Here is a 27,470-nt window from a genome sequence, read left to right on the forward strand (position 1 = left end):
GACTGAGCATTCAGAAATGTATTAGCATTGCAATAAAAAGGAACCCCTCAGTTTATTTGAGTATATTTATTTGAGTAAGACCACTGCAGATGTTCTAACACTTGTGACTGGCAAAATGACAAACACAGGATCAGCTGTCATTCCCTTCAATGTATTTAGCAGGATGCATATAAAATAAGTGACTGCTTTGATCTCCCTCTACACCATGAAGAAGCATTTCCATCATTTTAAAATACATGGGTTGGATTTACAGTCCTTCTTTCCACATCTTACTTAAGCAGAAGTATGATAGAAGTATCAGCAAAAGTAAACATTACAAAAATTGGTTTATTACTGTTACCTGTTTTGTCTTGAAGTTCAATGTAAAGTGTTTGCTCATGAATCAACATCCTTTCAAAATGTAAAACCCTTTCTATACTGCTAATGGTAGATTGACCACTTGTTCAGGTATTCTTACTTTTGATTATTAAGAACTGCACACAAGTACACCTGTAAACCTAGAATGTTAATATGAGAATATAGATTTCACATGGCACAATACTGTTGTTTACCTGACAAAAATGAGTTTACATGTGATTATGACGAACATGCTCTTTGCCATGTTGTTATTGTACACAGGGATTAAAAAGTATGAAAAACTAGTGTTTTCATGTCTCATAAGCTTTAAAACTGACAGACGTACTGAAATGGGGCTTTCTTGGTCATTTTTTAATTAGACTGCACCGAACATTCCTTTTAAACTATTTATTTATTTATTTTTTTCTCAAAATCAGAAGTCAGTCCATATCTGCACGTATGATGGCATCTGAAAAGTGTATAATTGTTGTTACTTGTCCACAAGCTGTGGGTTCCATGTAGCCTATAATAACCCCTTTAAAATACAATAAATTATCATGAACAGATAAGAAAAATATTTTCAAATCTGCAGTTGAATTTCCTTCAACTAGGTAGGTTGTTTAACTACTGCAGGTCTGTACAGTTATACTGGAAGTATCACCTCTAATTTAAATTCAATTGATGAAATGGTTTTACTATAATAGTCCTAATAAGAAATGATTTAAGCTGTGTTAAAACCAAGAAAATATGAGAAGAATATATACTATTGACAGTAAGGATTTTTTAGAAAGTTTCTATTAACTCTCATGTCCAGTCTAAGCTCATTGTTATGTTTAAAAATAAGAACTAAAACTTCTCCCCTTTTGTTTTCTTATTCTGCTGACTGCACAGAAAAAAGTTACTCAACAATAAAGATAACACAAATCTTAAAACAAAAGTATCTTTAATTCTTTGTAAGTGTCAACAGCAGTACAAAAGATGGAGTGATGTGAGAAGCTTTCTGCAACACAATTTTTGTTTCTTTTACAGAAAAAGGAGGAGATTCTTGAGGTAAATGAGCTAAAACAGGCAGTTATTCAGCCCACTGCTGCACTGATACAGAGCTGGCCTAAACGTAAAGAAAACGTAGTTAGAAGATGTCTCAAGTGATCCTGTGGGGACAATTGAATAATTTACAGTATACACATTGCTATGGTGCGAAGATGCACCCACAAGTGTCAATCATTGGTTTGTTTTTACTTGATATAGTGTAATAATACTACCAAAGGCAAGGAGAGGGCTCTCCACACACACACCAATGTAAAATAATTCACCTTAAGTTTACCTCACGTCAATACTGCACATGGAAACCAAAGACTTGCTGGTGTACACTTTGAAGCCAAGCAAAAAAAAAAAAAAAAAACCAAAACAAAGAAAAAAAAAAACTAAATAAACAAAATAACATTTTCTTTTTTCTCTATTTTTCTGTGTTTCTTTGTTTTATCTTTGTAAGCAATAATAACCCTAGCAAATTATCGACCATTGTCCTGTATAAAGAAGAATGTGAACACAAATGTGATGGCAACATTTCTTTTAAGTTGAATTAAAAACTTTACATTGGACTGTACAAGATATTATGATAAACTATTTACATATTCAGACATAAACTTTTTTTTTTTTTTTTAAAAAGCAGCAACTGACACTATGTATTTCATTTTCTCTAATAACACCCAAACAATACTTGCCGTGGGCCTAGGTACCTGCCAAGAAAATGGAGAACAATAAACAAACAAACAAAAAAAGGATTTCTATGCCGAAAACAGTTTCAGGCTGCCAGCAAACTCAAAACAGTGGCTCCAGTGATAGAAGAGCCCCACACAGTGTTGCTTGAAAAGACAACTCTAAAAAGCAGAGTACCAAAGGCAACAAAACATGTTGCCCTGAACAACAAATTTTACACTTCTGAACAGCAGCTAGCATGTCAGTCCAGCATGTCAGTGAATTGTGCTGATTAAATTAACAGAGAACATTCCCATCATATACATCACAAAGTTCAGACAGAAAAACAAAACAGTAAAGTTAACACAGCATTGAAGCTTTTGTCTTCAGTTCATTCAAACCATCTGCAGGACTTACAGGTGAAAAAGAGGAACATTTTGTGAGAGTTACATTTGCAGACGGCTGATGGTTGTACACATGTTCAGTAAAAATTGGCTGCAATATATAAAAAGATGGCAAAGTGAGAGTGAACAAAGAGAATGCACAATGTCTGTGCATATTGCCACATTAAACGAAATAAATACTTGCAGACTCCCACATAAAAAAAAAAAATGTTTTAAACAGTCATTTGTAAAACAAAAAAAAAACAAAAAAAAAAACAAAAAAAAACAAAACACCTTTAGTAGCTATAATGTCAATGCAAGCCAAATGCATGCAGATATTTTCAGATGATCTCAGCTCCTCATGAACAAATTGCCACATACTGTGAGCGCTCGAATAAACACTAAACACAAGTGAGGATACAGCATACTGTTTAGATTGTATCATGGTTGGAAACAAATGATTGAATAATTCTCTCCCATCAAGTGCTTGTTTTAATTAGTACCTTGCTTGTTAATGAGTGTAATGAGAATAATTTCTTCAATGCACTGAATATTTAACATAAGAAAGCAAGTTGCTTCTCTGTCTCAGGACCAAAATCATGCTCTTCCAAGCAGAAAAATTCAGCATCTACATGGGGTACAGTGACTTGTCAAATACAAAGGACATAAAGATAAACTAAAATAGAACAGCCAAATACATAACTTATAATTAACTAATAAACAAAAATATATACTATGTTATATTTACAATAAAATCTAAATGAGATGGTGAATTCACTGATAAGCATTTATTAAGTTCCAATTCAGCATTTTTTTTTCTATTTATCTGATTGTCCGTGTCTTTTTTTTCTTCTTTTTCTTTCAACTGACAATTTTAGAGCCGGCAGTGGCTAATAATAAATACAATATGTTGATACTCTACAGTTTTGAAATACAATGTACAATGTACATGTGTCTGGTGTTTCACGGCTCTATGAGCCTGCTGTTGAATGTTCTGCTCACTTTCTTGTGCTGAGTCTCTTCCCAAGGCAGCCCTGAAGCTTAAACAAAGTGTTCATTCATCGCACATGACTTTGCATAAATACACAAAATAAGTAGACAAACAAAAACATAAAGGACTTGAACCAGGTAACTGTGACAGCAAACCAACTTGAGTCCAGCTGGGGGATTTTGTTCGTTCATGGTGTTTTTCGTCAAACAGCTTCACATTATCAGAATTGATAAAAAATACAATTTATATCCAGTGCTTATAACACTTCTGAAACATTGTCTCTTTTTGAGTTCACGTTGTCCGTTTTTTCTTTCTTTTTTTTCTTTTTAGTGTGTGTTCTTGTTATATATGCACAGTCAAGTTTCAGTTCCACAAAAAGTTCTGTTTTTTTTGTTTTTTTTTTAACCAACAGCCCACAAATGCAGTGTGGCGGGGTCATGAAATTATTTACAATCACATACAAATCAATCTAACCACCAGCAAACAGTTTGAAAATACCGAAAAGGTTGACCTGGAGCGAAACCCGATTAAGTTTGTTCAAAAAGAGCATCTTTAAATGGTTTTGTACCTCAAAATGAGAACAATGTAGAAAACATACAATGAAAAATAATACAAAAGGAATTATCAATGAGGTGATTAAAAAAAATGTACATGAATTATGTATAAGTGTTTCCAAAAGTTGAAGCAACACAAATGAGCACTGAATAGATTCTGACAACATAATTACAGCGTGCTAAAGAACAGGAAAAAAAACCATCTGTACCAGTTAGAGCCAGGAGAAAAATGCAGTGACCAGCAGCATGGATTTCGACCAGGTAAAGCCAGTGACCAGCTCAGGTCCTTCAAAAAGCTCTGCTCTCTCTCTGAAATGGACAGGTTCAAGGGCAAGGGAGGGGAATAGCTGGACTCATGCATTAATAATGCTGCATTTCAGATGATACCCAGTCGTCAGTCATTTTAATAATCCCCCACAGCTTGATGTACTTGTTCCATCTGCTCGCCAGTGCCTGGTGATTGGGCCAGGGTGGAAGCCCTGTTGAGGCCTTACTTCTAGCACTTTGATGGAGAGCACAATGAGGGACACACACCCCATTTTTATTGTTTTCCACCCTTCCTTGCTGCTTCCACCCTCTCTGAGCCAGATGGCGCCCCCTGGGTGCTGAGGTTGCCACAGGCTGGGGTCAGAGCAGAGCATGGCAGGGAGGAGAGCCACTTAGACCTTCTGCCCCGTAGAGGATCTGAGTCTCAACATCAAGACCTTGACCGCTAAAGTTTTTTTTTTCTTTTCTACCTGCAGTCTCCAGAAGGTCACCACAATTAAATAAGACAATTTCTGTTGCCTGTTCCTGTTTTACTGCATTTAGTCTTTTTTTTATTCTAGTAGTCTAGTAGTAATAAGTAACATTTCACAAGCTGATTAAATGACAAGAAACAGCCAAATGAGGCCCAAATATGACAGAATTTCACAAGTGCACAAATTAAGAGCTTTGTATTATAAGTTGCTTTTATCACATGTTCACAATGAGGTAAGCAGTCATGATTTTACCTTCCTCTCTTTGTTTGCAGATGTGTTGGCAAAATGTCAGTCGTTTCAGAGATGACTTCAGTAATCACTGCTTCAACCCAATGGCCATGCTGTTCTTTAAGACTTCTTAGTGTCAGTTTAAGATTTACAATGTCTAAAAAAATTACAGTTTAAGACCTAAGACTTTAAACATGTCATCCAAATGGGGCTAAAATGTTTAACTGAATGTCCTGCGGTCTTACAGCTACACATTGTACAACATCAATTTGAGATTGTAATGCTCCCAAAGCTGCCTTCCGCTGCTGTTCCAATCCCACAGATTGGAGGCCTTCAGCCCTTTAGCATTCTGGCCTGATTACAATCACCCTGATTAAGATTGTGGTGAGTCAAACTGGGTTGCAGAGCTGGAAATGAGCGAAGGATGCCACAGTGCACTTTTTGGACTGGGAAATGAGGAAATGAAAACGCTGGCCCATGTCACTGATGATCACTGCATTGTCCTGCCTGGGATACAGCTAGCAAAACAACCTTCTATCCCCAGATGTAACATGTCATAACCTCCTTCCTCCGAGTTCCTGAGTTTCATTTGTTTATTCTGTGAGGGTAAATTAAAGAAAGACTGGATAATGAAGCTGCATTAAGAGATGAAGAGATTGTCTAAGACTTACAAAGCCTCTCTCAACAGACTTTACAGGTTTTAGAAAACGACTTGAAATGTTTGGCACTTCCGCACTAAAATATGGAGTTTTTAAGTATTATTATTATTATTATTATTATTATTATTATTATTATTATTAATAATAATAATAATAATAATAATAATTTGAGTACCTTCTGTACTAAAATGGAATTTGTCCATGTTAAATTTGAGATATTTTGTAATGTTAATTTTTCTCTGGATTAAAAACATTCAAAAGCTGTTGGCTGGCACACTATACCTGAGTGAGAATATTATCCTCATCTTGAACAGTTACATCATGTAGCAAAATCATCAGATTGAAGAGGAAAACAAGGTAAATGACTATAAGATTTATAGGTTTGTATCAAATGTTTAGCTTCAAGTTCTGTCATGTTTTAGGTAATAAACTAATTGTGTAAATGTCCATGATCTCAATGAAAAAATAAACGATGAGACTGAAAACAAACAAACAAAAAAAAACCAAAAAAAAAACCAAACATGTATAAATTATCACAACCAAACTGCTTCACACACTTGAAAAACACTTAAGACCAAATAGCTTTTGTTTCTGACGAAGCCTGCATGCTGACTTCTTCATAATTGTTTTTCTTTTCTTTTAATATTTTCAAACCTTTGCGGTACGGTTTCAGTTTTCTTTTGCTCTTTCCTTCCCTTGGATCCGACCAGCCCTGTGGGCATCCTCCTGTTTAAGTGTTGTGTCTGCACTGGCCTCTTCGCTTTAAGAGATCTCAGTTGGCATTGACTGTCTCTTGTGTGTCATTTTCACTACTATAGTCTGATTTGGGCTCATCCTCAAAATCTTCGTACATGTCCATTTCATCCTCCCCATTGACTGGCTCGTTGTTGTTTGATATGGGGTTGGGCTCTAGCTTCATGTTGTAGGTACTCTGAATGACAGGGATGGATGGCTCAGGACTCACTGAGGCACTTGAGCACTCCGATGTCATCTGAGGTGAGGGTGTGGTGGTCGCCATGGTGATGGCCCCAGGATAGACCATACTGGCGCTGGTGGTTATAGGAATCTGTGGTGGTTGCCTGGAAAAGACAAGGAAGAAAATAAAGTTACAATTATTCACAATCTTTTCTAATGACAGATTTATTTATGCAAATTTGACCTTAAAGTGAAGAAGATCTGAATGGGGAGAAAAGAAAATGCTGCTTGAGTTGCTGAGGTTTGTCTCTATATGTTTCTCAAGCAAAGCAGTTCTGTGAAAATGATTTGGGAGAAGACAGGTTCTCCTGACAGCTCCCGTTTTGAGCTGTTCAGAAACACTACCCAGTTTATTGGTGACATAAAACCAATGAGTGGTTAGTGCTACTCTAGTCTGCTGTTGCACAGCGTGATTGATACTCCAGCCACTGAAGCTTATGAGTGACATGGGAACACCTGGAGAAGTGCGAACCACACACTGTAAATTAAAGTGTTCAGCTTCAGACTGCTGCCCTCCAGGCTTCTATAAGGGTACATTTAAAACTTATATCCTGTAATAATGTCTGCACTCCACGCTCCATTTGAAGACAGCTATTGTGCAAAATTATTAAATCACAGCTATTGAAAAACACTTGATTTTAAAGTGGTTGTCAAGCCCTTGTCTTGGACCCAATACACTGGAGGTTTACTCAGCACTCACTTTGAAAATGGTGCTTACATTATATAAATGTGTAGGCAGGTGGGCATTATGCTAAATCATGTCTGGGAACTGCCGCCGTTAGACTGCAGTATTTGTGACTGAGTACATACCCCACAGTGAAGAACTGCCTCATCTCTTGTCGTCTTGAACGCATCATCTGCTTGTACTCTCCAATACGGAGTTTTTTTCCATCGATAATGCAGGTTCTCTTAGGCCGTGGCTTGTACTTGTAGTTTGGGTACTTCTCTAAATGAAGTTTACTCAAGCGAGCCTGTTCTTCGTAGTATGGTTGCTTATCTTGATTAGACATAGCCTTCCACCGAGAACCTACATGAAAAAGGTGATTGAAACTTCAATATTTAAAAAAAGCTGTTTCACTGAATAATGATGAGAAAGGAGGAGAATCTATAGACAGTTTTCTGAGAATATATTATCATATATTAACATAATAGAACAATACATTGCAAATCAAGAAGATTCAAAGTTCGGTCATCTTATTGCATTATTTTAATATAGTAAAATGACAGTAAAATTGAGCATAATCGTGTTGTTCAATCAATATTAGTATCTTGGTGGCTGTGCCGTTGCAGATTTTCTTGGAGGAGAAACTAGCATGTTCCTTACTGTCAAACTTGTAGTAAATACAATAGCTCCATGAAGTGCACTACACTGGCATGGATGACAGCACTTTTAACACCTCTGATGTATGGACTCCAGTGCTGGGGGGACAAGACCCATTTAGTCTCTGTCATTTTTCATGACAAACACTTATGGTAGTGATGGGCTATAAATCCATCTGTAGGCTGAGATGAACTGATGCACAGTAGCCTATGCAACAGCTTACCTCCCCTCCTACAGTTTCTTTATGATATTTAAATATCATAAAATATCAAGAAATTAAGCCTCATAAATGTACAGACATAAAAATGCTTGGTAAGTCTGTGACACATGAGTAGGTTGATCAGGTGAATTTCATGGCAGGTGCTCTCTTTAAGTTCATATAAACCCAATTGTTTTGGTCCATCTCTTCAATATGTCATGCAGGAAGCAGCGCTTGTAGCAATAAAATGCACTGGGTGTTTATTAGTGTTTTTTTTTGGTTCAGCCAACACAAAAAAATGTTACTACATGAATCCAGGAAAAAAATGTTTGTCAAAAATTTGACATTCACCAGTTTACAGATGACCTCTGTAATTAGCTAAAACAGAATAGTTCTATTACTTTTGGTTTAATTGCAATGATTTTGTTGGATACTTTGAGGGCCTTACCCAAAATCTTGCTGATGTTGGAGTTGTGCATGTCAGGGAAAGCCTGGAGAATCTTGCGCCGCTCGTCTTTGGCCCAAACCATAAAAGCATTCATCGGCCTTTTAATGTGGGGCTCGTTGCTGTTGCGTCCTCGGGACTCCCTGAAGACTCGTGCCTCAGTAGATCCAGTGCCTCCTGTTGGCCAACAATAATAGGGTTGGGGTTTATCTGCAGAGCCATTGACTTCCTTGGACCCTGGAATAGCCAGAGTAGGAACGACAAGAGAGAGCGAGGCAAGACATTGATTAAATGACGAGCCAAGTTTAAACTCTCCTTCATTCACTGTCATTACTGCCATCATCATCATGAACATTGTTTCAGATGAATGCAGTGAAAACAGAGTCTCCAAAAGGAGTCAAATTTTTTGTTTCATAAATCAATAAAACCAAATGCATGGCTGAGCTCTACTCTTAGAATTTGTGTCAGGTCTATCCAAATCTAAAGAAGGAAGACCTCTTTTGATTTTGAAGACAAACACACATTTAATCTTAAAATATGCATGTTTCTCAAGCACATTTCAGTTTAACATTCACACTGCCCATAAAAAAGTGCCAGCATAAATAATAAATAATAAACTTGAAGCGGCCTTAAAATTGAAAAACTCAAACTGTTAATAAAGCCTTTTTTTTCCCAAAGTATGAGCAAATTAAATATTTTTTACTCTCCCATCCAAGCATAAACACACACACATACACACACAAACAAACCGAGCACATATTAGCTGGGAGAGAGTGTGCCGATTCTGCAAAGTGCTGTTTCTCAATCAGGGCATTCACAATCAGCATAAGAGAGTTTCTCTCAGTATTAAACTGTACATCAGACTGATAATGATTTCTGTTTGCATGCGCATTTGCTTTCTTTTATATGTAAGATGTGAAAGAATTAAATAAAAGCAGTATGAATATTTAAACAAACAAAAACATGTTGATAAACAGGGCTTGAAAAATAAGACAAAAAAAAAGCCTTCCATATGCTACGATACATCTTTAATGATCTCAAATCTGGAAAAGAAAGCTTGGGATGACTCATGCATATTTCATCATCCACATGTGAAGCCTTCTCATTAGACCATTGCAGTAGCAGCCTTGGCACACGTTACCTGGGGTTTGATTTCTATTATTACTTCAGTTGATAAACAAAATCAAACTTAATGAGTAATGGAGGGCTGTGCTGGGAGATTAATTCCAAATCCAAATAAACTGCTAATCACTGAAGACGTTACTCCACCATTTTCAGCTTTACATACTGAGTGTTTTCTAATACTACGCATTTGTTCAAATATTATAAGAGACAAATAGTATCTTTAATAAATCAGTCATGGGCACTGAGTTTCAATGATACAGCTGCCTACTTGGGACAAGTTTCTTATGATCACAGTTTGTTTTCGCCTGCATGTGTCTAACAGCCAAAAGGCCACAGCAATGATCCCTGCCTTTAACTGCGAGGCCAGTGATCAACGTATCATCACATCATGGGGCTGCTATGAACAAAGGTTTGGTTGTTGTTTTTTCATTTCAGTAAGAATGAAGAGCTCATACAACTGCAGGTGTGTGTTGGTGTAAGTTTTTTTGACTTTGTAAAATACACTTAAGAAGAAAAGATATAAAATATGCATGTATAAAATACATATACTTAAATTCTGGGTACAATATACTCTGTTGTGATCAGATTAAAACTAAAACAAAGCTCTTTCTTCTGAAAGTGCTTTAATTCCTGTAATTAATTTTCATGTTTTTTTATTTTCATTATTATATTTTTTGACTGAAAACACTATTTCTCATGTGCATTAGATACGCGTACAGAGATGCCCACAGAGAAAGCTTAACCTTTTAAACGTCTGCAAAGGATTCTTTACTTGCAGTACATAAACATTTAAATAATATGCTCCAAAACTAGAATTTACTTATATATATATATATATATATATATATATATATATATATATATATATATATATATATAAATATTTACACACATACCACATGCACTAAATCAGAAAAATTTAACTGATCCTCTTAAACACAGTGAGCACCGAGTCTGTCTTTGTTTGCTTTTGCCTCCTGGAATGCTAAAGGCCCTAAAGCCATCATGAATTCAGAAATAATACACTACCTTTGCTGCCACCAAACCCCACAGTACGTTAATTTCATTTAGCATGCACTCACTGTACAGGATGAATTGATTTCACTTTGTTTGGTTTTGACAACCATGTTTATTGTGCAATGAAATGTGGTGTCGCGGAGGGCTGACAGTATCCATCAACGCAGGGCAATCTGCTGACTGCCGAGGCCAGATGAAGGTATTCATTAGCTCAGGAGCGCAGCGCTCACTCAGACACGACAGCCAGTGTCTGCACCCCAGGATCGCTTGCTGTAATTTACGATGCCTCCCGTGCCATTACTCTATCACTGACACTGATTCAGCAATTTATATACTGGTGTGCATGCATACAGGCAGAGGTGATCTTATTATGGGGAGGGGGGCAAAACAACTGCCTGCCATCACTGAGTGCCACATCCATAGTTAGCCAGGAAACCAGCCACGTGACTGGGTTCACTGGAGGGAATCCAGATGAGCCATGGCTTCTTGCTACACATGGTTGCGCTCACAGAAAAGTGCCTGTCTGCCTGCTAGATACTACAGAGAGCTTTAGACTTGAACAAGAAAAATATTACATCACTTTAAGTCTGACTGAAGCAGATGTGGTGGTCTTGGTTTTATAAGGAAAATAATGAAAGCATTAAGCTGGCTAAGACCTAAACCTGCCCTTGGGAAACCAGTTGGCTAACTCATGCAGAACCATTTAAACTGAAGTAATGGTTTGTCTTTATGGTAATCCCTCTGATTAGAGAATGAACATTGAAAATAGACATTTAAGAGAAGGGATTTCTGTAAGACCAGGCGAGGCTTTGTATGTGGAAAAATTTGCTCTCTCAATCAGCCCCATAATACATAACTTAATCAAAAGCATCCTGTGCATTAGCACGGCAAATTGCCAAAAACTGCAACTTGCAATTTACTGCAATATTGTTTCCATTTTCACTGAAAATTATGACACTGCTCTGACATTTTACAAATGAGCATTAACTATTTTCTTCCAGGAGGGGCAGGACATTTAGGAATCAGTTAGTTAGGTGTGTGATTGTGTAAATAAACACAGATGTTTAGTAGTGACAGGGCCAGGCCCCCAGGGTTGTAGCTGGGGAGGGGGAGAAACAGAAGGAGTGCTGCTTAATAGAATTTATTGTGATTCATGAGGCCCGCAGCTCAAGTGTGACAGAGCGATATGAGAATCCCCTTTTAATTTGTCTCTCCTGGAAACACTGCAGATGAGGAGCATGAATTACAGTGGGAAAGATAGATTGCGTGCATGTGTGTGGTGGGAGAGTAAAAAATGAAAAGAGAAAGAGAAAGCGAAAAACGCGGAAGCAGAAGAAAGGGAGGGAATTAGAGAGAGAATGTAGTGAGGCCCCAAAGCAAATCGCACCTGTGAGCTGCAGGCTCAGACTCGACCGTGTACCAAGCCAGAGGGTAGCACTGGCCCAGCTGCCCCCTCTCCTCCTTTTTGTCCTCCTTACTCATCTTTGTTCTGTCGTCAGACACATTCTGTCTCACAGGAATCCGTTCGAAAGGATGAGCCTCAGTGAGCAGGCAACAATTACACAAACCTGCCAAGCCCTCCCTGTTGGGATCAAATCTAACACCTTTGACTGAAGGCATTTACTGCTGACAATAGAGCCTCTCCCTCAGAGCAGGATCAGGCAAGATTAATGGGTATGGACGGACAGAGCACAGCGCTCAGTGGCCCGGCTGTAGCCAGAGCTCACGGAGGGCTAATTAAACCATTACAAATTACAATTGATACATAGAGGCCCATTATATCATGTCTGTCTTTTTTGCTTGTTTGTTTTTGTTTTCTGGTTTGGATTATGTAAGTTACTAAACATGGTGTGTTCATGTATAGGTGCCTGCATTTGAAAACCTGGGAACAAATGGCCAACTTGTTCTAGCTTGCAGACTGCGGATTTTACTTTTGTCTTTTCACTAACATACTTATGCATTTTGTAGAACAGTGAAAGCTCATCTTTTACAACTTGTCAGCTTTGTTGGCAGCAAAGCAAGCGAGTACACAGACATAAACAATGCAAACATTTTCTTTTTTCAACATTAGGGGTCAATTTAAATTTTGCCAATCTCAAAAAAAATTTCTTAGTAAACATCCTTTTCAGTAGAAATTTTTGACTGTTTTTTTTTCCTGATTCTCCTTTTTTTAAAAGATTTCTTTAAAGGAAAGTCATCTGTAATGAAAGCCTTAATTTGATCCCTAAGGCCTCACGGTGGATTAACAAACAAAACAAAACCAAAAAAAAAAAAAAAGAAAAAAGAGAGAGAGCGAGAGATAGAAAAAAAATGAAACAGCTTTGAGCTGTTGTGAAAAAAAAAAATCATCTGTCAAAACTTCTGATGTTCTTGATGTTTCTATTCCAAGGAACTTTTTAGAGGCAATTCCTGACCGGGGTGTAGATATGATCTGATTTGGCATTTATATTAATTCCTTTTTCTGCCTTCCCACATTTTTGTACAGCATATTTACCATTTAAACCATCTGTAATGGTATATGTTTAGGAAATTTAACCAGCCACAACTGCATGACTGCTTAATACCCCTACATTATAATGAATAAGGGTCTGAGTCACTCTGGCTTTTGTTATATTTAGTTTTATAGGAGCTTAACAGAAGACCTTATAAATTAAAAGTTAAAACACAGGTATTGCTGACAACTTCATAAAATGATGGAAATACCATCAATTCCTTATTCCTCCACAGTTTTTTTCCCCAGTCCAAGTAATTTGGACTTTGGCTGCTGCATGCTGTGCAAATATTAGCTCAAGCAACCTAAAGCTTTCTGTGAACTACTACGATAACAGACGCTGATTGTACACTATGCCTGCTTAATGTGGCTGCTCTATTCTGAAGGGAAAGCTGTTATACACCGAGGGGCTTTCACACCCTGTGTATGACTTGGGAGGTACACCCAGTAATTTTCCTTTTCAGGAAACACCAAACTATATGCAGTGTGCTCTGATCTACTGGGGGAAAAGTATATAGGAGCTTCAAAAGCAATTTCCCTACATCCGTGATAAAATGCTCCCAAAAACTAATTGCGTTACAAATTTTAGATGCCTGAGTACAGAACGGGACTAAAAACATGTAGATATGGTTCAGAAGGCACATTTTTAATCAGACATTTTTAGGGCATATACTTCTGTTTTGGGGTAAATAAATATTACTTAGAAGAAAGAATATTTGGACAGAAAAAAAAAAAGCTTGGTTGTAACACTGATATATTTTGATTTTTAAAGGTCAGATGCTTGTGATCTTTCTGATATTAAAACAAGCATAAATAAACTACATGCTGTTTGTGTCTTCATGACAAGGAATACCAAGGAGCCCAGCCTCCGATGGTTCAAGGAAGAGAAGATCCTCACAAGGATTGAAAAAGTAAACATGCTCTGAGAAGAGTAAACATTTTGTAGCTCACATCTTACAATCCAACAATTTTTATTTGGTGATAGTTACCGAGAAAGACTGATATATTTGTTTTGTAAAAGAAGAAATGCAAAGATTGTGTCTTGACTTATGTGTGCTGCCCTGTCTCCCAGCCCCCCCGCCCACTTCTGGGAGGAGGACCTGCCCGCTCTTTTGACCTCTGCCTGCTCCTAATCCATAGCCCACTGGGAACACTGATGTAAGGCGGCTGGTGCTAGCCTTTCCCTCGGCCCTAAGCAGGACTTAAAAGGGCACAACCACTCTGGTGTGCACTTTGTTTCTTTCCTGATTCCACAGTAGCCACAGAAGGAGAGTTCCCACTGGGAGAAAGAGTGCTGGAGTCACAGCCGTCTGAGGAGTCAGACGGGTGGGATGGGATCCTCTGCTGCTCACATGGGAAACATGTAAATGCATTCACTAAATGCACCTCTAATTCTCATCCTCAGGATTGGGTGTGATGTGAAACTACACATGCTTTGGAGTTGGTAAACAAACATATTATGGGAAAGGTTTCTTGTCTAAATTTGTGAACCAGTCATGAGGTCTAAAAATGCCACTTTCATAGACTAGTAGTTGTCAAAAATGCCACTTCAAAATCCTGATGAGTGACATTGTCCTGAGAAATATTTATTCCTCTGACTCTTTGAGGGATCAAAGATGAGTCAGAACTATATTGCTCTTTTCTGTGGCTCCGAAGTGCCATGGAAACTGCCACAAATATTTAGGTCTGACAAACATTGGTGCACTGAAGTCCTCTTTGCTCCTGTGTTAGAAGCCAACACCACAAAAGCAGATGACGCTTTGTCACATTGGTGTAATCAGAATTTACACCGCTGTGCCTGGTACCTAAAACAAGCACAACAGCAACAGGAGCGGAGCTTGGAAAAAAGCCAGCTTTGTCCTCAGGCCCCCTTGTCCTCTGCTCACCTACCTGTGAAAACCTTGGAGCCATGGCTCATTTCAAACGGCATTCACCTCAACCCCCACGTTTCTCTTGCACACACCTACATGTCTCTGCACACAGTCATACCTGGATCTAATACTCAAACAACTTGGCTCACTGAGTAATGGATTAGTACTTTTTTTTCAATCACAAAGTACAGGATTCATTTTGTTCGAACACTTTGGCACAGAATTCTCCAAAAGGAGTGGTAAAACTGGATTATTAAAGAGGATACATCAAATTCAATGAGAAGTCTTGAAATTATGTGTAGTTTGAAAGAAAGAATGAATCCAAACTGCTTTACCATCTAGATCCTCTGGTCTGGTGAGGTCGATAACTCTGTGGCCGAGTTTTCCTTCTTCTCCCAGTTTGCCAAGGTGGTGCCCAATGCTGTCAAAATGTGCCCTCTCCTACAGAAAGACATAAACAGTCAGGTAAACAAACAAGCCTGCATTCACATTTTTACAATATAGGATAGTTGTGCAGATAACCCTAACAGGAATCAGAAAATTCAAGAAGGGAATAAAAACTAAAAAAAAAAAAAAAAAAACCCGAAGTGTATTTGAAAAAAGCAGGTTGTTTTGAAGGGCTGCTCTTTTGACATTAGCTAGATGTAGCTTTTTCCTCATCTCTCTATTCAACAGCAGATATAATGGATCACAGGAGGCAGAGAGACAGTGAGGGCCAGGGGTGCCGTAAATAGAATTACAGAAAGATACTTTGTGATCCCAGGCATACAATGGGGCCGTGGCCCTCTTTGCAGTGCTCAGATTTTCCTCTGTAATCTTCTCCTTACATCCTCCTTTCCAGTCTACAGTGCCCAGAGCTCAGCACCCATCATTTATTCAGAGTTCATGCTTTGGAGAACACACCGTGTTTTCCCGTTTGTCATGTCGCTTTGTGCTCAGATTAAACTTGGCATCATGTTGTATTTGACGCACAATGAAACCCTGTCATTCAGCACTCGGTAACAATATTAAATGTCATGTCCGTGTGCATTTACAGAATAAAATAACAGCTTTCGGGGGGCCTCTGAATAGTTGCTGCACATTACACTTAATGTATTATGCAAGGGGAGAGTGCCGACTGCTGCTGGCTCCATTGTTGAATGACCTACTTCCTTAGTGAATACACAGGGCATTAGCAAAGGGTTGTCTTCCTCTCCAAAGACTCAACTAGGAGATGGACACTTTGACTCTGCATGATACAAATAATCCAGCCCCCCCTTTGGTTTTACCCAGATGACACTAAAAGCAGGCATGTTGCCACCATTCAGAAAAAGGCATTTGTTTACTCCCAGGGTGTGCGTTCAATCTCTGCCAAAGATGTACTGTCTGCACTGACCTCTGCCTCTGTTCTTTATAAATAAGCCTATCACATGCAGTTTGAAAAGACACCCAGGTACAGTTCCCCATACAATACTAACAGCTCCCCAGCCACACACACTCACACCAGCCCATGTATTAATCTTTAAATGCTTCCTTTGTTATACATTGTAGGGGGTTTCCTCTTAATTATTATTATTTTTTGTTGTCACAGATAAGAGGTAATGAAACATTAAGAAGACCTCATTTTTGTGAATTCAAATGTTAAAGTTGGGATTTCCTTGTAAAACACGACCTTTCTGACAAGAATAATCAGAAGAAAACCTGTGATTCTGTAACAAAGAGGATATCTTCTCTCTCTGTTGTGAAACTTATTTTTTTTCTTCAGAGTTAAAAAAAAAATATGACAAGATGAAGGATGAACACAGTTCAAGTCCATTTGAGGCCTTTCACAGTATTTTGATTTTCCTCAAGCTTTTATTTATTCAAGAACTATTCCTCAAAAGAAAGGACCAGAAGAGAGGCAGAAAAAGCACTGCAATTTACCATCATACTTGAAGGCGCACTCATTATTTATGACCAGCTGAGTGATTTTGATATACAATTAACCACTACCTGCTTATGGCCTGTGATTAGAGCCTGTCTATCTGACGGCCCTTTGCTTCCATAAGTGTTTTCTAATTATGACATATGCAGTGGTCCCTGCTGGGCTAGAGGACACTTTGTAAAGAGAAGATGGAGTACAGTGCCTTTCACTGTGTCACGTTCTGTGTAAAGCAACACACGCACGGACATGCACACACACACACACACACAGTCGAATCCATCACCCAGCCACATTATTGCTCTTAATGAAAGAAGCTAGCAGCCTGATGACAAAGTGACTGAAGTGCGATTAGCTGGATGGTGCTGCTTCAGATGCTTCTTGGACAGTCTTCTGCGAAGACACAGCATTCATCGATGCTGTATGTCTGTAATAAAGTAGTCCTCTCATCCCTCTTCTGCGCTACGGTGGCCCCTCTTGATCAATCAAGTCTTTTTATAAACTCATGATCATTAAGCATCATGTTGGGCTGAGAAGGAGGGAAAACAGGGACCATCCATCATGAGTTTCATTAATAACTAGCATAGTGTTGAACTTCTTTCTTCACAACACTAAGTCATATATGATCAGTTAAAATCAAGAAATTAGACACACTGGTGTGACATTAAATAAAACTCTTGCTCAGACATCCTTTAAAGTTGCTTTACTTGGTTCACATGAAAAATATGTTTCTTTTTTTACCTTTATCCATGAAAATTTTTATATTTATATATATACACATATATATATATACACATTATATATATATATATATATATATATATATATACACATTATATATATATATATATATATATATATATATTATATATATATATATATATATATATATATATATATATATATATATATATATGAACACACACACACACACACACTCAAGAAAGCATTTAGCATATTTCAATATAATACTCTAATTGCAAGTATTGCTCTCTTGCTATGCTAATTAACATCAAACTATCTGCTCAATATGGTACTACAAATTTTCATAACATTTTATATACTGAGTTTAATATACTTATAGGTTATAAGTTTGTTAATTTATCTGTGTGTGTTAGAAATATAGTTGAAATTAGGGGCTATAAATTATCTGCATAGCACCGGGGTTTTGTTTTAGGGTTGGAAAATATTCAGTGAACTAATGGTTCTTTACTGCCCACGCATCAAGTGCTGTGATAAATTAATGGCAGTTTTATTATTTTATAGTGTCATTAAATTTTTACTGATCAGTCTGACACACGGCAGTAGCAAAGGACATGCCATGAGAAGAGCTGGAGATACTGAAGCAGGCTGCTGGTCCCTCCCCAAAACGACTTCAGCATGCAGCTCTCTATGCCACAAAGTAAATTACAGTCGTGTCCTCCAAGTTGTTGCAGAGGCCTGCCACCCACAATAATCTCATCAGCCTAGCCTGTGCAGGCTTTTGTTTCTAAAAGTTGCTAAGTTCCTCATGACTACAGCTGGGCGGTGAAGCTGTGACTCATTGCGGAAGAGAGACAAGTAGGAAGAGGAAAGATAACAGAATCTGTGGACCTTCTTGGGCGAGAGAGCCCAAAAAAGCCCTTGTCAATGCTGTGAAAAAAAAAAAAAAAAAAAAAGCTTTAATCTAGCTGGCCACAGAACATGTGCCGGAGGCCTTCTGCTCTGCCCACAGGGTGTATTCTAGGCAGGGGCGAGTGGCGGACAGCCTTCTATATTGTGCCTGCTCCCGCCCTGTATTTAGGCAGCGTACTGCCAATCCTGACACTCCTTCACTCTCCCCTTTGTAAATAGCTTGAGGCTACACAAAAGCAATATAGTCCGAGATTGTTCAAATAGAGATAAAAAAAAAAGAAACATTAGTAGGAGTTAGGTAGACCTAAATCCATAGTCAGCTCACCTTGTTTGCGCCGACTTGCTGATGCAACGCCACTTCAGAAACATTTCATGTACTTTGGTCAGGACAGTTTAAAATGACAAGGTGAAACGAATCTTATCCATGCCTTAAACTTGTCAAAGCAGAGACGTATCTATGTACTTTTTCTCAGTCAAGTTGCTCTTCGTGTTGTTCCTATGGGAGGAGTATCGCTAATGGAAAATTCCATAACAATAGAATTCCTGTTGGTGGAATTCCACTATTCTACTTGGACTCCATTAAATGCATTTAATTCCCTAAAGAAGTCTGGTAATCTGAAAAAAAAAAAAAAAATCAGTCAGGTCGGAAATTTTATGTTTATTTAAATGTTTTCTTGATTTTTTTCCACTATGCTGAAAATTGAGATGTTGCCAGACAATGGATGCACAATTCAAACTTGCATATTTGCTTATAAAATTACTTTGAGATCTGCCTTGTTTCATTTCATGCTTTTTAGAACATACCACTCTTTAGATTCAAGTCATATAATTTGGTTATTCTTGTCCTTCAATTTACGTATATAAAATTAAATCACAAATTTAGCCCTCTTCCTAAAATCTGACAGCAGTTACTGCAGTACTTTATGAGATATTTAGACTATCTTGTCTTTCAAATCAGGAATATTCAGACTGGGTATGTACAACTTTCCCAACTGGAGCCTGTAACAAACGTTTAACTCTAAACGTCCACTTATTTTTGATAATGTGCAGAAACGGCTCTTGTTATATCACACACCTGGTATGTGGTAAGTTAGAGGCACTGGTTCAGACCACAATGCAGGGCTTTGTGTATCGAGTGTCAGTCACTACTGTGGTCTGTAGCTCTTGAGTGAAGACTCTGAGGGTCTCAGACTAAACCCCCTGAACAATCTGCCCCAGTCCTGCTGAAAACAAAGACTCCACTTTAATATGGCTGCAGCTTCTCATAGCTCAGCACCTCATCTGTTTTGTATTTTTATTCTGACCAGTTGTATCATTATTTATAATTCTGCACTTTTCCAGTAGTTTTGTTGTGAACCGTTTAAATGTTAAGTACATCCAGCCATGCAGTAAACCCACAGGTTCCTTTCATGCAGGCTGTTGTTCTCTTTTTATCCATGGCTGCTATTTTGCTAAGGCTAATGCACACAGGAGCAGAATCAACAGTAGTAGCCACAAAAGGCTGGCATCTGTTCTAACATCACACAGAGCAGAGATGGAAAGCTATTCCAGTCCCATTTGTTCTACCAGGGCATCACCTCATTTATTTAAAACATAGGTAGGAAAGGCTTTTAATTAAATTAAGATGCTTATGTGTGTGTGACTATGATGAGAGAGAGAGAGAGAGAGAGAGAAAGAGGGAGAGATGACCCTTTCTGGGCTTTGTGCCAATTTAATTTTAGTTTGTTGTTTATTTTCAATAAAAAAAAGAAATAGAAAACGATGAAAAAGATGTGCCACCAATGTAAATAGCGTCACTTTTGCTTACTCTTTTGCTACAAACTGTGACCCTTCAGTATCAACTTAAAAAGTGCATGTAAGATTTCCACAACACATTACTAATTCTTGAAACTTTATGCAAGTCATTGAAAATGAATTTAAGTAAATTTACTTTTGCGTGTGCTGAACTGAAATGAGATGAGATGCTGAAATGAACTTAAATGTGTAATATTTGTCTTCGGTGCCATGACACATTTCTGTCATTATTTGGTCCTTCTGTCTCCCCTGCTGTGCACTTATCATTTGTTTTGACATGTGCTTTCAGAAATTTCCAGTTCTCAGTAATACAGGACATTTCACCACGTCTTCCAGGGAATGAAATATGGCTAAATCCTTAAGCCTTTTCAAACACTCCGGGTTAGAAACAGGTGTATATCAGACACTATAGATCCACAAAACTTATTTTTTGTGTATGGACAAAACCTTTGGTTTTTTTAGACAATGTTACGATTATGTTTAAACTTGAAATAATATCATAGCCCATCAATGAGACTTTCTAGCTCATTCCTCTCCTCGTCCTTTACTGTGGGTTCCCTTATGTAATTTGTGGAATTGTAGGTTTTAACCATTTCTGTACAGCTGTCGCAATCAAAAATTTACTCAAGTTAAATAACGACTGGCGATAAAAATGGAGCCACCACCATCTAATGTCCTGACATGTCAAGATCTGTGCGTTTCTGTTCTTGTTTTTTTTTTGTTTTGTTTTTACAATGTATTTAATTTTCAGATCTTTTGTCAGTTTTTAATTTTGTCTTTTTTCCTGTTTTATTTTGTAGTTGTGTCCCATTGTTTACTTTATATATTTGCTCCACAATCTCCTTTCTTCATTACTGTTTCATTGCGTGTGATAGTTTTCAGTCTTTGCTTTTCAAGTCCAAGTGTTCCAGTTTTACTTTGGTCTTTTGTTAGTTGAGTTCCCTTTGTTAGCCAGCAGCGTTTTCTCTTAAAAACTTCATTCTACCTTTATCTGTATATGTAAGTCCTGCATTTAGATACTTTCATCTCATCTCCTGCTGCCCATCCGTGACATTACCAAGATGTCTCACTAGAGGTGATGCAAGATAGTAAAAACTTGACCTGGGACAGGCACCTTCAGTGACACACAAGTACACTTGATTCAAAGTCTTACTTTAAAAAAAAAAAAAAAAAAAAAAATTCTTTTGGCAAACATGAACAACTGGACAAAGTATTAATGTAAGCAATCTTCACAATAGCACTTGCTGGCTACAGCCAGTGTCTGGGAGCTGAGTATAATCTAATTTGGATGGGCAAACCCTTGTATGCCAAGGATTTACATTGCAGCCAAAATGCCTTGGTTTGCAATTTCCAAGACAGCAGCTGAAAAGGAGCAGAAAATTGCTTCCAGGGCTGCAAAGCGGACAAGATTATATTCAAAGTTTTTGTGAGAGCTCTGACTGAATAGAACCCTGGCATCACATGCACACACATACTTGTATGTGCATGTATGCATGTACACATGGACATGCACAGAGTGGAGGGGGGGATCTAACCAATAGGTTAGAAGTCTGGATTTTCTGGAGCACAAGTGTAAGCTCCGTTTGAATATTTACAGGCTGAGCTTTGGGAAATGAGAAATGGACAATTGTAGTCATCAATACTGCGGAAAGGAGGTGTTGTAGGGCACAAAGGGCAGTTCAATAGGTTAATACACTGACCTTTCCCCTTTTGATTCCAGTTAGGGACTTGTCAGCAGAAGATTATATTTTATCTAGCACAACCTCCAGGACATCACATTTGCTTGATTTTATCAGAACTTAAAAATTGACAAATCAATGAAAATCATCAGCTTTTCCTGACGAATGCTACATTCTCAAGCGAGCCGTAGCAGAAACCAGGGTCAAAGAAAGTCTTGAACGATGCTGCTGGGACAAAAGGGCTTAAGATATGGTCAAATGACTGGCCCACAAAATTACTTAAATACATATCATCCTTTACATCAGCTTTTTATCCATGATATTCAGAATCAGAATATAATGAGAGTTTCATAGGATATTTGGAAATATTTGCATTTCTTTAGTAGTTTTACAGAAAAAATATTAGTCAAACAATTCATGAACATACATTGCTTGAGTGTCATTGAAATGATTTTTTTTTCTGCTGAGCCAGGGGGAAATGTATTAGCAGAAAGCCCTCCATCTTTGACCTACTGGCTATATATTCTAATAGGCCATAAATGTTGATAAAAGGCAGCAACATAAGTAGCTGGATGTTCGCATGCACCATCTAAATAAAAACATGGAGATTTTTTATACACCCATGACCCTGAAAAACAGTCCAGTTTTAGCCCAAGTGCATAATAGAGGGAAACAATTCAAATGGTTACAAATGGGTTCAGATGTATTGTATATGACTGTAGGCAAACTGGTTCTAGGTAAAAGCATCCACTGGGTGAGGAGAAGATGGTAAATAATGGAACAAAGTAATTGCCCTCTGCAGACAATAATACCTTTAGATAAATATTTCAAAAAGGCAAATTGCAGAAGGGTTGTAAAAGGTTTTATTGTACTAATGGGATATCGTGAAAACAGACAAATAAAAAGCACAAAAAAATATCTGCTCCTGTAAAGCATAAATATTTTACATGTCCTCAGGTTAAAGGCCTGTATATTCTGGAACAGAGACTCTGATCTACCCCATGTACTCCTAGGTCAATGCCCAAGAAGGAAGGGATAAAGGAGTCATAGTAATAAAGGTTAGGGAGGAATTCATTGTACTGTTCTTATACACTTTGTATGAAAAGATGAATTGATCCATCTGTAAGCAGCACTTAGAACCACTCCTCTGCCCGGTCATTACAGTGGGATAAATCAATATTTAATATCCCCATCTTACAGCCACACTGAATGATCTTAACCTCTCCTTAATCCCATTTATGTTACCTTTCCAGAATATTCTTCATGTAAGCTCTCACTATGATAAAATTCCAAACAAGAGACTGGGAGGGAGGCGATTAAAGACCACGCCATATTTATGTCAGGTGAGGGGCTTTCTTAAAATATTAATATTCTGAAACTGACTAAAGTGAAAGCTTTTATCTGGGGCATTCGAGCCTTTCTAGTCTGTTGGCTTGTTGTATCAGCAAAACACTCTCTCACCTCTCCAATTTCACAGCTGAATTACAACTCACTGTTCTTTATTGCAGCAAAAGGATGAAGATGATGGGGCAATTCTTTTAGCTGACTTGATAAAGCTTGCATCTAATTTCATACCATCCTAATAGGAGCAGTGCCACTGAAACATGATAATAGCTCACTATGATTTGCACAAACTGGAGAGTCACACACCAGTCACACAGTGTGTCTTGGCCATGAAAAAGGAAACATATTACCAGAGGTGATGCTGTTTCATTTATGGGCAGGTAGGTCTCTGCAATAAACATGCATGGAAATGTTTAAAGGGCTTTAAATGACCTAATTATTTTATGGTGCTTCATTTTCGTGTTGTCAATGCTATTATCCTTCTATTGTACTTATTTTTTAAATAGTTTTTTTTTTTTTTTTTTAACTTATTGGTGCCCACAGACACACACACACACACACACACACACACACATGCACACAATGTTTCTCTCTGCTCAGGTGGCAAACGTGAACAAAAGGTAGATTACAGGTGAGGAGTGACTAATTCCTTCGACAATAAGAGCCTTTTATAAAAAGGAGAAAAAACAGGATTCTTCTCCTCTGAAATGAATACTTTAATACTGACTGAACATAAGCTGAGTCCAAACTTCAGAGAAAGCAAACAGGATTTTAGAAATGCTTAAACATGGAATAAAAAGAGCATTAACTTTCAGGACAATGAGCCTGAAGGTGTGCTGCATATGGTTAGGTACTCTTTTTTTTTTTAGATATTTCTTTCATGTTATATTAAATTTAACTGCTTGGTTGACTACAAGCATACCTTCGTTAAGTTATGGAGGTAGTTGTATTGATTATAGAGGCTGAAATTGGGAAAGAAAACTAAAGGTGCTTACACTCATGTTCAGTTTTGTGATAACTAAAGAAAGACAGACCAAAAGTAAGGATTTTTTTTTTTTTTTTTTTTTTTTACAAAAGGAAAAAAAAAGGGGAAAAAAAAGAACAGCTTAGAACTGATTTTTGTTGAAGGTCATGTGGCTCTTTAAAATTGGTAGCATTTATGACAACACTTGGTTGGAACAAATACAGGATAATGGATTGATTCCATAATGTAAAGCTCTTTACAATAAAATGCTCTTAATAAAATGCTGTGTTGCCATCCTCTCTCTGGGCTCCACCAATTTATTTACTTCACTTCACTTAGAGCATAGTTGATTGCCACCTGCAAAGACAGTGATCTCTTCCAAACACCAAATTAGAGGGAAATCAAAATAGATATTCATTGACTTTTTTACATATACATTGACCTAGTTGAGGGTGTTTGTTGAAAGTGTCAGGTGCTGAAATATTAATGAGCATCGCTCCCAGTTTCTGCCTGCTCCTCACAGCCAACTGGCAACATGGCATCAAGCTGAAGAGAGGAGGACAGCTTTTTTCTTTCCTTGATTGACTCATCGATTGAAGATATTTTTAAAGGGAATCCCTGGGAGTGTGTGCTCCTGGTACAAAGCAGCCTCATCCCGTGTCAGGGGACGGAGAGGGCTGCAAGTTGGCTTTAATTGGGCAGACTTCAGAGTCTTCTTAACCCACACCGGGCACTGCCATGGCCTGTCACGGCCCTCACGCCAACATCAACAACGCAGAAACCTCTAAACACGCACGCACAAACATATTTATGCTAATTTGAGTAAACATACATGTGCATGCTAAATTATGCCAGGTCTTATCAATACTACCACCCTGGATGTGGATTAAAGAAATTTTTTAGTTTTAAGATTTACTGCTGTATCAAAATGTTCCACTTTCTTGAATACTTTCTTTCCATCACTCCTTGCAAGGAGGGCAGAGCATTCTTGTGGTCAGCTGCTTTTTCTTGGGCTTTGTGGAAAAAAACTTGTAATGGTGAAGACCTGAATTGGAGGACCAACATAACTCAATCATATGAGCTCTAACCTTGTCAGTTCTGCAGTTGTTGAGGCCCACGGAACTAAGAGCGGAGAGCTTTGCTTCCATGCCCTGCTGGTGGTGGTGCAGCTGCTCCCTCTGGATCTGCTCCCTCATTTTCCGAGCCTCCTGAATGGCCTTCATTACTGTGTCCTGGTCCCCAAACAGGGCAGTTGAGTTTAGGCTGGACAAAATATCTAAACACAGAGTCAATGAAATCTGATGAGTGGAACATACAGAATATAATTTGTGTATTGTGACACAGGTTGGACTAAAACGTGGCACAGCTTTGCAGTATTATATCGATGGCTGCATGTAAGAGTGAAGATGCTGAGTGATCTTACCGAGAGATGAGCCTCGGCCCAGGGCTCCTCCAAGTGGGCTGGGAATACCACCCTTGCCAACGAGACTGTTAGGGCTGCTTTTACTGCCGGGGAACAGGTTTTGTGTCGGGGATGTAGGAGACTTGACCATATCTGTAGTTTTTGGCCGAGCAGACAGGTTGAGGGGCTGTGTTCCCTCCTCCTATGGCAGCGGAGACAGGAGCATGAAAGAAGACAGATGTGAATAGGTCCTCCTTCTATTTCTTGGAGGAGCTCCGGATTCCCAGACAGCACAGTTATCCCCTGTTTCTGGTTAATTATAGGATCCCAATCCTGACCCACACCTCCTTGATTCCTCCTCTTTTTGCTCCCCCACTCTTCTTTTCTTTCCTCTCTTCTCCACTCCTCTGTGATCTTCCACACAGTTGCCCAGCGCCTTTGTTCACACTAATTAAAGCAGATTCTGTCTCTCTGTACATCTTCATCTGTTCTGCCTCTCCTCCTCCCTGCTCTCTGCGTCTGCACTCTGGTTGGAAGAATAAATAATGACCAGATAACGGTGGTGGCGATGATCAAAGACAGCTGTTCCAATCATCAGATGTCGGCTTACATTATCAACTTCATTAACTTGTTTTCTAATTTTATTCCTCATTTGTGCAGACTTGGTTTTATCATATGCTTTGATATGCCTATTTCTTTAAAAAAAAAAAATCTTAAATGTAGTGAGGCTCTTAGAGGAGGTCAAAAGAGGATGCATTTATTCTGTGCTGTTTGTTAGGCTGGTTGTTTGTTAAAGCCGTTACTGCTGTGAGACGAAGACCTCTCTGTGTTTCCATTTTCAACTTGTTGCCTACTGAGCCCAAACATGTTTTAACAAAGGGAGCAACAGACTCATGTTGAAACATTTCATTTAATTAAATTTGATTTTATGTGATTTAGTTTTGTATTTAAGAGTATAGCGCTGTAATAAATTTTAAATATATTTAGCTCATGATATCATATCGGATCACTTCAATCATAAAAAAAACCCAACATAAAAATAATGGTTAAACTGGCTCATAGGCACAATATACATGTTAAATTTGCTTAAAAACAATTAAATCTGAATGACTATGAGAAAGGTTTTTCTGGGATTAAAACCTTTGGATCCCAGAGAGCGAATGTCACTTTACAGAGGATAAATCTCCCTGTCTACACGGGAGTATTTTAAATTAGATTAGACCTCATGTTGTCAGTTGCTGTATCTTTCAGAGCCCAAGTGTCTCCTTGTCCAAACATATGGCTCAAGCAAAGAGTGCCCCAAGGCCTTGTTATTACTGTGCCAATAACAGTTTGTCATGCAGTGAAGCTGAAAACGGACAAACAAAACTGAAGGCAATGTGATTCCATTGGATCGTGGACAGAAATGGGGAGATACCAGTACATGTTAGCCATTCATTTATTCATGTATAATTAATTTAATTTAAGAGGCCTTAATATATATGCTATTCACAATATACAATTTTCACTAAAATTAGGGCTTTGTTTATATTGGTCTGACTAACATGAATCCACTGCCATTAATGGATTAGTGTACTTATGAAATTAGTGTTGAATCAGTTTGATGGAAATTTCAAAAGGCAAGGGACCTAAATGTGTGTGTTCATTTTGCGTGTGTGAGGGCCAGTGAGTGAAGAGAAGCTGGAGTGGTTCCCTCCCATGATTTATGGTCTCTCTTCATTGTGATATTATTAAGCTAAA

The 27,470-nt window shown here is 38.1% G+C and overlaps 1 protein-coding gene across 5 annotated transcripts in view; it reads right to left on the reverse strand.

The window, feature by feature from the left end:
• Positions 1–1,303: 1,303 nt before the first annotated feature.
• Positions 1,304–27,470, reverse strand: part of sox6 (SRY-box transcription factor 6) — a 132,379-nt gene continuing 106,212 nt past the window's right edge. For 3 of the 5 annotated variants that reach the window (XM_079239548.1, XM_079239547.1, XM_079239546.1), the window contains 6 exons: positions 25,752–25,932; positions 25,417–25,604; positions 15,369–15,474; positions 8,533–8,766; positions 7,375–7,591; positions 1,304–6,668 (listed from right to left, as the gene is read on the reverse strand). In XM_079239548.1, the coding sequence (XP_079095674.1) occupies positions 6,362–6,668; positions 7,375–7,591; positions 8,533–8,766; positions 15,369–15,474; positions 25,417–25,604; positions 25,752–25,932 (1,233 nt within the window). In that variant the 3' untranslated portion in view covers positions 1,304–6,361. The remainder of the gene's footprint in view (positions 6,669–7,374; positions 7,592–8,532; positions 8,767–15,368; positions 15,475–25,416; positions 25,605–25,751; positions 25,933–27,470) is intronic. The other 2 variants (XM_079239550.1, XM_079239549.1) reach the window with 1 other exon arrangement.

Source organism: Telmatherina bonti, assembly GCF_933228915.1.
Source record: "Telmatherina bonti genome assembly, chromosome: 1".
Taxonomy (NCBI): Eukaryota; Metazoa; Chordata; class Actinopteri; order Atheriniformes; family Telmatherinidae; genus Telmatherina; species Telmatherina bonti.